General features: G+C 62.9%; 3 protein-coding genes across 3 annotated transcripts; 1 reads left to right on the top strand and 2 right to left on the bottom strand.

Moving 5' to 3' along the window:
- The first annotated feature begins 40 nt into the window (after nucleotides 1-40).
- Nucleotides 41-5060, top strand: LOC122165430 (aladin-like). The gene is made up of 14 exons (XM_042828342.1): nucleotides 41-127; nucleotides 283-329; nucleotides 778-876; nucleotides 1073-1252; nucleotides 1455-1598; nucleotides 1775-1895; nucleotides 2114-2238; nucleotides 2470-2530; nucleotides 2613-2703; nucleotides 3184-3277; nucleotides 3380-3447; nucleotides 4087-4168; nucleotides 4517-4601; nucleotides 4751-5060. The coding sequence occupies exons 2-14, from the start codon at nucleotides 298-300 to the stop codon at nucleotides 4889-4891; spliced, it is 1323 nt and encodes a 440-aa protein (XP_042684276.1). The 5' UTR covers nucleotides 41-127; nucleotides 283-297; the 3' UTR covers nucleotides 4892-5060.
- A 1429-nt stretch (nucleotides 5061-6489) lies between these two features.
- On the bottom strand, nucleotides 6490-9077 carry LOC122165427 (MYG1 exonuclease-like). Its single transcript, XM_042828339.1, has 7 exons — nucleotides 8904-9077; nucleotides 8240-8352; nucleotides 8006-8165; nucleotides 7753-7902; nucleotides 7554-7676; nucleotides 6983-7164; nucleotides 6490-6904 (listed from the first exon to the last, which is right to left on the bottom strand). The coding sequence occupies exons 1-7, from the start codon at nucleotides 9075-9077 to the stop codon at nucleotides 6721-6723; spliced, it is 1086 nt and encodes a 361-aa protein (XP_042684273.1). The 3' UTR covers nucleotides 6490-6720.
- Nucleotides 9078-9795: 718 nt separating this feature from the next.
- On the bottom strand, nucleotides 9796-11514 carry LOC122165428 (vitamin D3 receptor-like). The gene is made up of 2 exons (XM_042828341.1): nucleotides 11074-11514; nucleotides 9796-10912 (listed from the first exon to the last, which is right to left on the bottom strand). Exons 1-2 carry the CDS (start codon nucleotides 11339-11341, stop codon nucleotides 10653-10655), a joined length of 528 nt encoding a protein of 175 aa, XP_042684275.1. The 5' UTR covers nucleotides 11342-11514; the 3' UTR covers nucleotides 9796-10652.
- Nucleotides 11515-11642: the final 128 nt, after the last annotated feature.

Here is an 11642-nt window from a genome sequence, read left to right as displayed (position 1 = left end):
TGGGAGCAGTGCTGACGTTTCTGTGCTCTCTGCAGGGCTGCAGTGGGTGAAGACGGCGCTGAGCTGCGTTCTGACCGCGTGCCGATGGCTCTCCTCCCTGCACGGCTCCCTCCTCCCACACCTCTCGGTGGGTTCCAAAACACTGCGAGTTCCCTTCTGTGATGGGGCGCTGAAAGGGCGCTGGGACAGCAAAGGGATGCAGAGGGAATGAAGCTGAGGGGGGCAAAGGGCTTTCTGCCCGCTCAGCGCTGACTTCCCCACTGTCTGCCCCTTCCCCTGCAGCTGACCAGTGAGGATATGATTGCTGCCTTCTCCCAGGCGGTCGACTGGTGAGTGCTGTGTGCTGCGAGGCCACAATCCGTGCAAGATGTGTGTGTGTGTGTGTCACCCTGTCCCCTGGTGTACCCACACCTGCAGGTGCCGTGGAGTGGAGGGAGGGGACAGCATCACCCCCCTGTTCTGTGCTCAGCCTCCCCAGCACAGGGATGCTGAGGGGAGTAATTCCCCATCGCTTGGGGCTGCTTGGTACCCCGGGTGCTGTGTTGTGCACGTGGGAGGAACAGCATTAAACTGAACCAGGGCTTGGTGAAGCGGTGAGCGGTGACTGTTGGTTGAGCAGCCTGTGAGAAACAGCCAGGAGGAAGGGAAGTTCGCAGAGGATGCCACCTTGCTGAGCAGTGAAAGCTGAGATTTATTTTGGTGGTGGCTTTGGGAGTTGGAATTGGGGGATGGCGGATGTGGGGCCGGGTTGCTCCCTGTGCCCCCTCCCTCCCGCAGGGCCGGCTGCAGCATCCGTGCCTTCGCCTGGCATCCACACACCAGCAAATTCGCCGTGGCTCTGCTGGACGACTCCGTGCGGGTCTACAACTCGAGCAGGTGAGGAGGGGGGCAGCTCCCAAACCCACCCCCCCAAACCCACCTCGAGCCACGTGCCCAGCAGCCCTCCCTCACCCCTGTGCTCTCGCTGCTCCCTGCCCCCAGAACTTCTCACAGCGCTGCGTTAGGACCCTTCCTCACACCCCCAGCCCCCAGCCAGGCTTTCTCCCACCCTTCAGCCTCGTCTCTCCTCTAGGTTTCCCTGCTCCCCCGGCGGGTCTCGGCAGGCATATAAAGCCCTCCTTAAGAGAAGACTCTCCCGGCTCATGCTGCGGCCCAAGCAGCGCTGCCCCGCTGAGCCGCTCTCCCCCAGTTGGGATTTCAAGCCAACAAGTGCCAGATCTCCCCCCGGGCTGTGGGCACTGAATCACACAAGGTGTGCTCCAGCAGCGCCGGTGTCACCTGCCTGGGTCCCCTCTGTCCCCCCCCCCCCCAGGGGCACAGCTCACGGTGGGTCCCCCTCCCCGTAGGCTTTAGGCACCCACCACGGTCAGGGCTGCAGAGAGGTCCCCGGGGATGTCCCCCCGTTGTTGTTGTGACCCCACTCGGCCTCCTGTCACGCTCCCTCCTCCCCGCAGTGCCACCATCCCATCGCTGAAGCATCGTCTGCAGAGGAACGTGGCCGCCGTCGCCTGGAAGCCGCTGTGTGCCTCCATCCTGGCCGTCGCCTGCCAGAGCTGCGTCCTCGTGTGGCACCTGGACCCCACGTCCCTCTCCACCAGGTGACGATCCCACACGGTGACAGCCCCACACTCGTGTCCCTGAGCCCGTTTCTCTGAGCTTCAGGTTAAATCCAGGCTGCTGTCCGTCCGGCTGGGGGTACAGAAGGCGGTGTGGCGCATCACCAGCTCTTGGTGTCCCTCCTGTCCCCCATCAGCTGTGGTTTCTGTCCCCGCAGACCCTCATCTGGCTGCGCTCAGGTGCTGTCCTACCCTGGGCACAGCCCCGTCACCAGCCTGGCGTGGGCACCCAGCGGGAAGCTGCTGCTCTCGGCCTCACCTGTGGACACGGCCATGCTGGTGAGTGTGGGGCCACGTTTGGGGGTCCGGGGCCGTCACCCCATTGCTGGAACACTCAGATGGCTGTGTGACCACGGGGGACAGCATTTCCTCAAAGGAGGGTCCTGAATTTGGAGCACTGAGATCTGGAAGCGTCAGCGCCCCGCGCTGTGCCACGTCTGGGCTCCGGCTGACGGTGCGAGCGCTGCCATCCCCCCAACCCCTCTGTGCCCCTCCAGGTGTGGGATGTGTCCACCGAGAACTGCGTCCAGCTGCAGTGGTTTGGGGGCGGTGGGGTCACCTTCTTGGCGTGGTCCCCCGATGGCAGCAAGGTCCTGGCAGCCACCCCTTCAGCAGTGTTCAAGTGAGCTCCCGGCCCCGCTCCTTTTGTTCGCTCTCAATTCTATTCCCATTTTCATTCGCCTCCCATCAAAGCACACCTGGCTGCTTTATGTCCTCGCTGCTCCCCTTCTCCCCCGCGTCACATATGGGGGTAAAGTCAGGTCCAAGGCCTCGGGCTCCTCTCAGAGGGGCTGAATTGGGGCAGTTTTGGGGCAGTTTATCCCTTTCACGTCATTCTGTCTCTCTCTTGCAGAGTGTGGGAAGCTCAGATGTGGACGTGTGAGAAGTGGCCCACGATCAAAGGGCACTGCCAGGTGGGGCAGGCGCAGTGGGAAGGGGCATCTCCCCCCACGTGGGGGTGTGCGGGGTGTTCTGACGTCCCCCTGTGCCCCACAGACGGGGTGTTGGAGCCCTGATGGCAGCCGGCTGCTCTTCACAGTGCTGGGGGAGTCCGTCATCTACTCCTTGTCCTTCTCTGAGTACAGGGGTGAGTGCCCCCCGTTTGCTTCCCCGGCCGTCGTTTTGCTTTCAGCTATGGGTGGTTGTGGCCAAGAGAGGCTCAGTGTCCATCAGGGCGAGCTTCCAAGCTGCTGTGGTGTAGCAAAGCTGGGACAGCAGGGAAAGGAGTGGAAGGAGGAGGTTTGTGGGGGCTCTCACAGCAGTTGGGTGTCTGTATTTCCTCCCTCGCGTCGCATCTTCAGCTTGGAGCTGCGCAGGGAGATTTTCGCTGGCTCTCAGCACTCCTTTTGCACGGAGGCAGTGGGTGCTCACTTCTGTCGAGGGAAACCCTTCCCTGTGCGCCGTCCCAAACACCGCAGACGCTGCTGGGACAGCAGGAGGCTCCACAGCTCCAAGAGGCGGAAATTCCGCATCGTTCTGGGAGCAGAAGAGCAGATTTAGGGCAAGGAGACAACCTGCACACAGCAGGGAAGCAGAAGCGAGCGCGCCCTCTGGGACTTCATTTCAGGGGACATGCAGGGCCAGGTGGGAGGTTCGAAAACAGCTTCCATCGTGGCAGATCTGTCAGAGACCACCTTCGAGACGCCCTACGGGGAGGAGAGGTGGGTCTGACTGCGTGCGGCCCCACGGAGCGATGCTGGGAGGCGGAGGGGCTCTGTGCCCCCCCCCCCGCTGTGGGTTCACTGTGCTGTGCTGCGCTCCAGGGTCGGCGGAGCTGTGCAGTCCATGGTGTGGGACCCCACCGGGGAGCGGCTGGCTGTGATCATCCGAGGTCAGAGCTGTGCTGCAGCGCTGCTCCCTGCTGCCTTTGCTCCAAATCTGCCCTTCGTGGGGGGGGGGGAAACTCCTCGGGGGTCGGGGGTCCGCTCTTCCTCACTGTGACTTCGCCCCCCTGCACAAAGCATCCCCCAGCACCCCTACGGTGATGTGCAGTGTCTGTTCCTGGTTATCCCCCGAGGAGAGAGCACTGTTCCGTCCTCACTGCCAGACAGAATCACCTCTCCCAGCCCCACCGCCAGCTCTCTGCGTTCCCACAGTGCCCACGTTGCACCCTGAGCCCCCGGCCCCACTCGAGGAGCAGCTTTGGGATAACTGAGCCATGGAGGCCCTCCTGGCTGTGCAGAGACAAAGCACAGCTTTGACAGCCCTGAGGTGCAGCGCTGGGGACGCCGCATCGGACCTGAGCACGGCCGCTTGGTTTTTTGTCCCTCTTATAAAGCTGCTGGGGAGGAAATGGGGAGGGAAAAGCTGCAGGGAATCAGGGCTGCCCCCGTCCTGTGGGGGATCCTGTTTGGAAGGGAAAGGAGCACTGCAGGCAGAGGTGGCTTCATTCCCCACGTCGCTCCCGCTTTGCTGTCCCAGCGCTGCCCCTCACACCCTCAGCTCACGGCTGCTTCCCTTCCCCCTGCAGGAGATCCCAGCGTTGAGGGGACGCAAACCGTGGTGGCCGTGTTCCGTATCCGCAACAGCCCCGTGTTTGAGCTCCTGCCGTGGTGCGTAGCAGATGGGTTCGGGGCTTCTCATGGTGTTTTGGGGGTTGGTCAAATGCCCTCGGGACGCAGTGGGAAAGATGCTGTGCTGCTGCCGTCCCACGCTGCTGCTTCAGGCAGTGCTGCAGTACCATTTTGCCCCCAAAGCGGTCACATTTTGGACGCATCGTCCATTGGGGGGTTGGACACGATGATCTCTGGAGGTCCCTTCCAACCCCTACAATTCTGTGATTCTGTGATTCTCCTGAAAACCCTTTGCGGTTCTCTCAGTGCAGCAGAGATGGCGTTTAACCCCACAGCGCTGCGTGAGCGCTGCGCCGCCTCTCACTGCAGCTCTCCTTTCCCTTCCAGCGGATTCCTGAGGGGGGAGCAGAGCGCGGAGCCGCAGCTCATCGCCTTCCACCCCTGCTTCGAGAAGGGAGCGCTGCTGACCGTGGTGAGTGCGGCTCCGGCTCTCGGTCAGGAATGCAGCAGCAGGTGAAATTGCCCTGCAGTGCAGAGAGGGCGGAGGGAAGGCGATGGTGACCCATTGCTCTTTGGGACGGTGGTGCCCTGTGCTGACTTTTGCGCCGTTGTCCTCTCCAGTGCTGGTCCACGGGGACCATCAGCCACATCCCCTTCTTCTTCCTGAGCTCCCGCCTGCCCTACAGCAGCCCCGGCCGCAGCCCCGCCGTGGTGACGGCCAGCAGCAGCGTGCGGGAGCAGCCGCTCTTCTCGGAGCTCTGACAGCAGCTCAGGACGTTTGGGATCCATCTGCAGTTCCCTGGGACACCGCGGGGCTGCGGTCCCTTCCTGTACCCCCGCAGGTTCTGCACGGCTCCGTGCTCTCAATTCTGTGGAATGTGGGGTTCAGCCGTCGAGCGCCGTGCAGATTAAAGGTGGCTCCTCCTCCCCACGCCTGGCGCTGCTCCTCGCTCTGTCCTTGTCCAGGGAAAACAAGGAAACGTTCCTTGGAAGTCTGTTGGGGGGATGCGTTCTCAAAGCCACTCGGGTTTGTTTCTGGGGCTCTGGTGCCGCTCTGCGATGTCAGGTCATGGTTTGGAGTGCAGGAGAAGAGCCATTCTGTGCCTAAACCAAAACAGATCTGAGGTTCCTACCGCTACATTTGTGTGCGGCAAACAAACACCTGGGGAGCCCCCAATGAGCGTGGGGTTTTGCTCTGCGGTTAAGTGGCTGCACTGAGGGCCGAAGGGGCTGTGAGGGTTCCTTGGCCTTAAATGCAGCCTTTGGGCTTCACCTTGAGGGCGTGAGGAACCACCAGAAGCGCTGCAGCTCAGTGAGACCCAGCACAGCACACACCTTCCCCTCCCAGCCCATTCAGGGAGTGCTGCTGCAGCCCCATGTGAGCCCTGACAGCGCTGGGGGGAGCAGATGGGCCAGAGTGGGATTAAGGGGAGGCTGAGGGGGGCAGTGCTTAAAGCCCTGGATTACACGTGGTTAATCCCTGGGATTACGCTGTAATCGCTCCGCAGAGGAAACGGGAAGGGAGGGCCCTGCTCAGTGCCACCACCCCAGGACCCACACGACCCTCCTGAAAACCAAACCCCGAAACGAGGCAGGGAAAACTGCCCTTCTGCCCCACGGAAAAGACGGCAGCAGCCCAACGAAGACGTGGGGTAAACAACTCACACCGGAGACGTCGAGGGATCCCCGGTTTGGATCTGCTGCTGGGAACTTCTGCCCCTGTGGTGTCCGTGGTGTCACAGGACGGCGCTGAGCGGCTCCTCCTCCCCGGCGCTCGGCCGCCGGCAGGGCAGCGCCCGCAGGTACTCGAGGTGCAGGCGGGTCTCGGCGCGGCTCCTCCTCACGTAGCGTCCCACGTAGGCGAGGACGGCGCCGAGCCACCCACCCACGGCCACCAGCATGGCCACGTCTGGCACCCGTGGCTGCCCGCTCCCTGCCAGGGTTTCGTTGCGACCGCCGGCGGTGGGGGGAAGGCCCTGGGGACCCCCCCAAGGGCAGCGGCTGCCTCGGGGGCAGCAGGGCAACCCCAGAGCCAGCAGGAACAGCCAGGCTGCCTGCATCGCCCCGCAGCTGCGGCAGGAGGCGGGGAGCGAGGGGGGGAGGTCCGTGTCCTCCCCAGGACAGCTGGGCTGGTGACGTTCCCCTCCCAGGGGCAGCTGGGATGGAGGGAATCACAGAATTGCAGGGGTTGGAAGGGGCCTCCAGAGATCATCGAGTCCAACCTCCAAACCAACAACAGAGTGCTGGGGATGGTGAGGCTGCACCTGCTTTTGCACCCCAGCGTGTGACCTTTTGGAACCCCATGTGCCCCCTGTGCCCCAGGACACCTCCGAAGCAGCTCCCACTACCTGACCAGCAGATGCATTGGGAATGCACTGGTTTTTTACTGGTGTTGGCAGCCAGTACATAACAGGCCAGGCTTCAGAGCACCGAATCCTTAAAAGCCTCTTGCTCTGCTCTGTGCTTTCGGACCGGTCTAACGCTGTAACTGGGACCAGTGGCAGCTCACAGCTGCTTTGGTGTCCTGCTGTGACCGTGCCAACAGTCCATGCGAAGACCCAGCACAGGCAACTCATTGGGGAGTGGGGAACTCATCCACTTTGTGCTCCCACCCCCTGCAGTGCCAATGTCCTCCGGGCCATCTCCAAAGCCCCCTCCCGCGTACGGTTGCCTCCGATGAAGCCGCTGGAGTGCACGAAGACACAGCCGGGGATGCCGGCGAGCTGAGACAGCGCCTCGTCACGAACACCCCGCCACGGCTCGGGGAGAGGGAGGCTGCGATGGTGGGAAAAGGGGCAGGGGGTTGAGATCCTGTCTCCTCCTGGCAGGGGAGGCGCTGGGGACGGGGCTCACCGGCTCTCGAAGCTGCGTGGCCCCACTGGGACGCTCTGCACCCGCCACTGCCCGCTGCGGTCGGGGAAAAGCACCAGCTGGAGCGGGTTGGGCAGCGCCAGCTCCTTCTCCAGGCTGAAGAGGTGCTCCTTCCAGGGGCAGCCGCCCTGCGGGAGCTCCAGCATCACCCCGCTTGTGTCCACCTGCAGAGGGAACACGATGCGGCTGCGTGGTGGCACGTGAGGTCCTGCCCTGTGCCCCAGCACTGCCCTGCGCCTCAGCTTCTCCCCCCCCTTCAGGCGCTTTTTTCCATCGGAATAGCACAGCCCCCCCCTCCCAATGAGACCCTGCGCTGTGGGGATGCACCACCACCTGTTCAGGGTGCATGGAGAGTGGTGGTGGAGGGTGGGAATGTGTGACAATGTGTGGTGTTACAGGGGTGCACAGAGGGTGGCTGTAAGGGTGCAGAGAAATGGGTGCACAGCTGTGCCCTGACCTGTGCGGGGAGGTCAACACCAAGGGGACCTGGCCTCCCCTTGCCCCAGGCTTCCACCCGCCCTTTAAACCCCCCCAAAACAAGCACAGGGAGCACCTCAAAGCGGCGCCGGATGGCGTCCTCCACGAGCGCCCGCGCAGGCAGCCAGGCACGGTGATAATAGTCGAGCCTGTCCATGAACTCACCGCCCACCAGCTCCAGTGCCCGCTTAAACCCAGCCTGGGGATGCAGCAGAAGATCAGCAGCGACCCCAAAGAACGCAGCTCTGCGTTCCCCCTTTCCCACGTGTCCCCACCTCAGTGTCCTGGTCGGGGTCGTTCCAGCGGGGGTTCAGGTGCCCCACGCGGGCGCTGAGGTTGGTGGTGAGGGCGTAGCGGGGCTCCCCGTCCGTCTGCGCGATGCCGTTGTCGATGGCGTCGATCTCCTCCACAAAGTTCTCATACAGCTTGGGGACAGGGTGGGGTCAGAACACCTGGAACCCAACCCCTCTTTTATGGGGTGGTTTCCACAAGGGAAAGTCATGCTGGTGGGTCACAAATCCCCCGTACCTTATCGTAGAGTGCAGTCACAACAGGGCTGTCCTCTGGCTGTCCCAGAAGCCCAGCAAGGATTTGGGAGCCAAAGTGGCAATAAACCAACCCAGCGCTGCTCAGTTTGGTGGTCCAGGGCTTGCTGGGCTGGAGGCTCCGCATGGACTGGGTGAAAGACCTGTGGGGTCACAGGGTCAGCCCTCGGGGGGGGGCTCCCTTATGTGGTGACCCCAACGTGGTGGAGTGTCTCACCTCTGGTGATGGTCATAGCGGTGCCTCTCGGGGTCATATTCGCCCCCCACATCCACCACCACATCGCACTGGGCCAGGCGTTGGGGGTCCCGGGTCCTCACCACCTCTGCGTCCTGCTGAGGCATGGGGTGAGGCTGAGGGGGGCCCAGATTGGGACTGGGGAGAACGGGAACCTCAAGGGGGAAATGGGGACATAAGGGCAGGCACCACGTGGGGCTGAGGACCCCAACAAGGAGCTGGGGATCTCAGTGTGGCCCCAGTGAAGGACTGGGGACCTGAAAGCGTCCTCCAGGTGGGGCGATGGATTCTGACAACAGCCTGGGGATCACAGGGTGGGCCCTAAGCGAGACTGGGGACTCCAGCAGGGGGCTGGGGATACAGAGTGGTCAGTTGGTGAGACCGGAGACTTTGTAAGGGAAAGGAGAGCAGGAGCGGCCCCCAGCGGAGACTGAGGACCCCAAAAGGAGGCTGAGGACCCCACTGCGGCCCCAATGAAGGATGGTGGACAAGAAAACGCGAGCTTGGGGATCCCAGGGAGATTCTTCAGTGGCACTGAGGGCTCCAGCAGGGCCGGGGGACCCACGGGCGACCCTGAGGAAGGGCAGGACTCGGAAGGTAAGACCGGGTCCGAGTGCAGAAGGGTCCGAGAAGGCCGCGGCCGTACCCGGTAGCGCGGCAGCAGGCGCAGCAGGAAGCACGCCAGCGCCTCGTCGCAGTGGAAGGTGCCATCGTGGGTGCCGATGCGCGGAACCGGCTCCGTTCGGGCCCGCTTGGACCCGGCCCCGCTCCCGGTGACGGCGGCGGCCATGAGGGGAACGGCGCGCAGACCACCGCGCATCACTGCGCATGCGCGGTGCCGCCTCCGCGACGCTGCGCATGCGTGGCACCGCCTCCACAACACCGCGCAAGTGCGGCCCTGCCTCCACAGCGCCTTTTGACGGCGCATGCGCATGCCTCGCCCGAAGGCCCCCCCCCCGCCCCGCCCTTCTGATCTGCGCGTGCGGCGGCTCAGCCCGCCCCGCCCTTCTGTACTGCGCATGTGCGGCTCTGCCCCGCCCTGACCCACCTGCGCATGCGCAGAGCGCGGAGTTTTGGACACGTGGAGGGGGCGGGGACGTGGGGACCCGGGGGGGTACGTGGGAGGGGAACGGTGACACGGGGCTGCGGGGAGGGGAGCTGAGGAGATACGGAGTGACACAGCGATACGTGTGGACGCGTACCTGCGCACACGGGGATGCGAAAGGAGATGGGGAGAGAGGGACATGCGGACACGGAACAGCACGGACAGAAGGACACTTAGAGCAGCCCCACCCAGACACAAACCCGGACAGACGGACATTTCCAGCAGCTTCACACGGACCCGGACAGACGGACACAGCCCCACAGCGCAGCCGGTGCTGCTCCCAGGCCACGTTTATTTGCACGGAGATGGAGCCCCGCTGCCCCCTGTGCCCACCGCGCAGCGCCCATCCCCAGGCACTGTCCCCAGGTCCGGCTGCCTGCAGGGTCCCCACCCCCGCTGTCCATGCAGCGGACCGTGACCGCTGTGCGTCCCCAGACACGGTGCTGCCTGGCGTCCCACCAAGGCACTCAGCTCCCGCTGCTCCTCTGCATTTCATGGCCCCAAATCCGTCCTCGTGCTGGCGCTGCTCCCATTGACCCCTCCTGAAGGACCACCACCCTGCAGAAGTGGCTTCAGTGGGGTCAGCGGGGATGGGGCACCCTCCAGAGCTCCAGCATTGCACAGGAAACCTCAGCGTGCCCAATTAGCTCCGCCTGGCTTCAACGTGACAACAGACAACACCCTTACAGGATGGTGTCAGCAGCGGGGCTGATGTGGGACACGGGGTGGCAGTAGTGCTGGGAACACACATCACAGCCCGGCTGGCTGTTCCTGGCTGTGGTTCCCTTCTCCAACCTCTCACCGCTGTCTGTGGGGCTCTGAGGAGCAGCCTCAGCATTTTCCTGCATGGGTCTGGGGTGTGCAATTCCATCAGCATCACATTTCTCAAATCGGGGGTGAGCGGAGGGGTCCCTCAGGTTCAATAGATGCCTTTGATGGTTCCCCAGTGCCATGAATCTGCAAAACCTGAGCCTCTCCTTCCGAGCAGCCCCAGTTTCTGGTCAGAAAAAAAGTGGTTCAAGGCAGCCCAGCCTCAAAACATCCATAAAGGGATAAGTCAGCTCTTGCAGACGAGTGAAAGAAACACTCATGGGGGGGGGGGGGGGGGGAAGCACAGATCTGGGTCTGCAGCGAGCAAACCTCGGCCGCCGTGGCTAAGAAAACAAAGCAGGACCTGCAGTAGTGTGAAACCAAACTATGTACAACCTCCTCCCAGGGTCACAGCCCTCCTCTCGGGGGCCAAGGCTGACTTATCCCTTTAGACGCGGGTGCTCAAACCCACGGCTGGAATCAGGAGATCTCGTTGCCGAAGACCTCGAGCACCAAGGGCGTGAGCTGCATGCTGTGCTCGGGCTGGAAGGAGAGGCAGCGGTACTGCTTGGAGTGCTCCTCGTTGAGGCTGCGCAGGTCGGCCAGCTTCTGGATCATCTTGGCATACAGCAGGCGGCTGCCGGGCGGGGGGTGCCTGCAGCGGATGTAGGTCTGCAGGATGTCCGAGAGGCGGTCCTGGATGGACTCCACCAGCGAGGTGTCCTGAACGCCGGGTCGATCTAGGGAACACCAGCATCATCAGATCGGCCCTTGGAAAAGACCTTGGAGGTCATCGAGTCCGGCTGTTAGCCTGGCACTGCCAGGCTTGGGGATATTGGTGGAGCCTTCATGCTGCCAAAGCCTGGCAGGGTGGGGAGCTTGGGGACGAGCGTCCTCCTACCTGGGGACAGGATGCAGATGGCCATGAGGAGCACGTGCTCTTCCTCGTGAAGGTTCAGCTTCTTCAAGCCCACCTGGAACTTCACGAGCGGCTCGAGGAGCTCCATGCTGTGGCCGGCTGGGGACAGAGAGGAGCTGTTAGCACCTGGGTGAGACCTCAGATCTGCAGCTGAGAGATGAGCGCGGAGCTCAGCGCCTCCTCCTTCAGTGCAGCGGAGCGCCAGGATCACAGAATCACAGGATGATTTTTGACAGAGCTTTAAAAACATTATTTCTTTCAATCTTTCCTCCCCAGCAGCGTCTTTAAGGCAGGAGATTATGGAGCAGATGACTTCAGAAAGGCAATTAACCTACGGGCGGTTTGCGTTCCTTATCGCTCCCACACCGCGCCGCGTTGTGCAGAAACACCAAAACACGTTTTGGGTGCCCACAGCACGCAGCAAGCAGATCCCATCCCTGCCCTCCGTGGCCCCACGCCTGGTCCTGATGTGCTGTTTGCTCTGCCTGGTTTCCTTGGGATCTCACTGGGGGATCTCTGCCCTTGCACCAAGGATCTCAGCATCCCAGGGT

Source organism: Centrocercus urophasianus, unplaced genomic scaffold (genome assembly GCF_019232065.1).
Source record: "Centrocercus urophasianus isolate 14NV4802_14NV808 unplaced genomic scaffold, USGS_Curo_1.0 seq_297, whole genome shotgun sequence".
NCBI classification, from domain to species: domain Eukaryota; kingdom Metazoa; phylum Chordata; class Aves; order Galliformes; family Phasianidae; genus Centrocercus; species Centrocercus urophasianus.
This window is presented reverse-complemented; position numbering and strand designations above follow the sequence as displayed.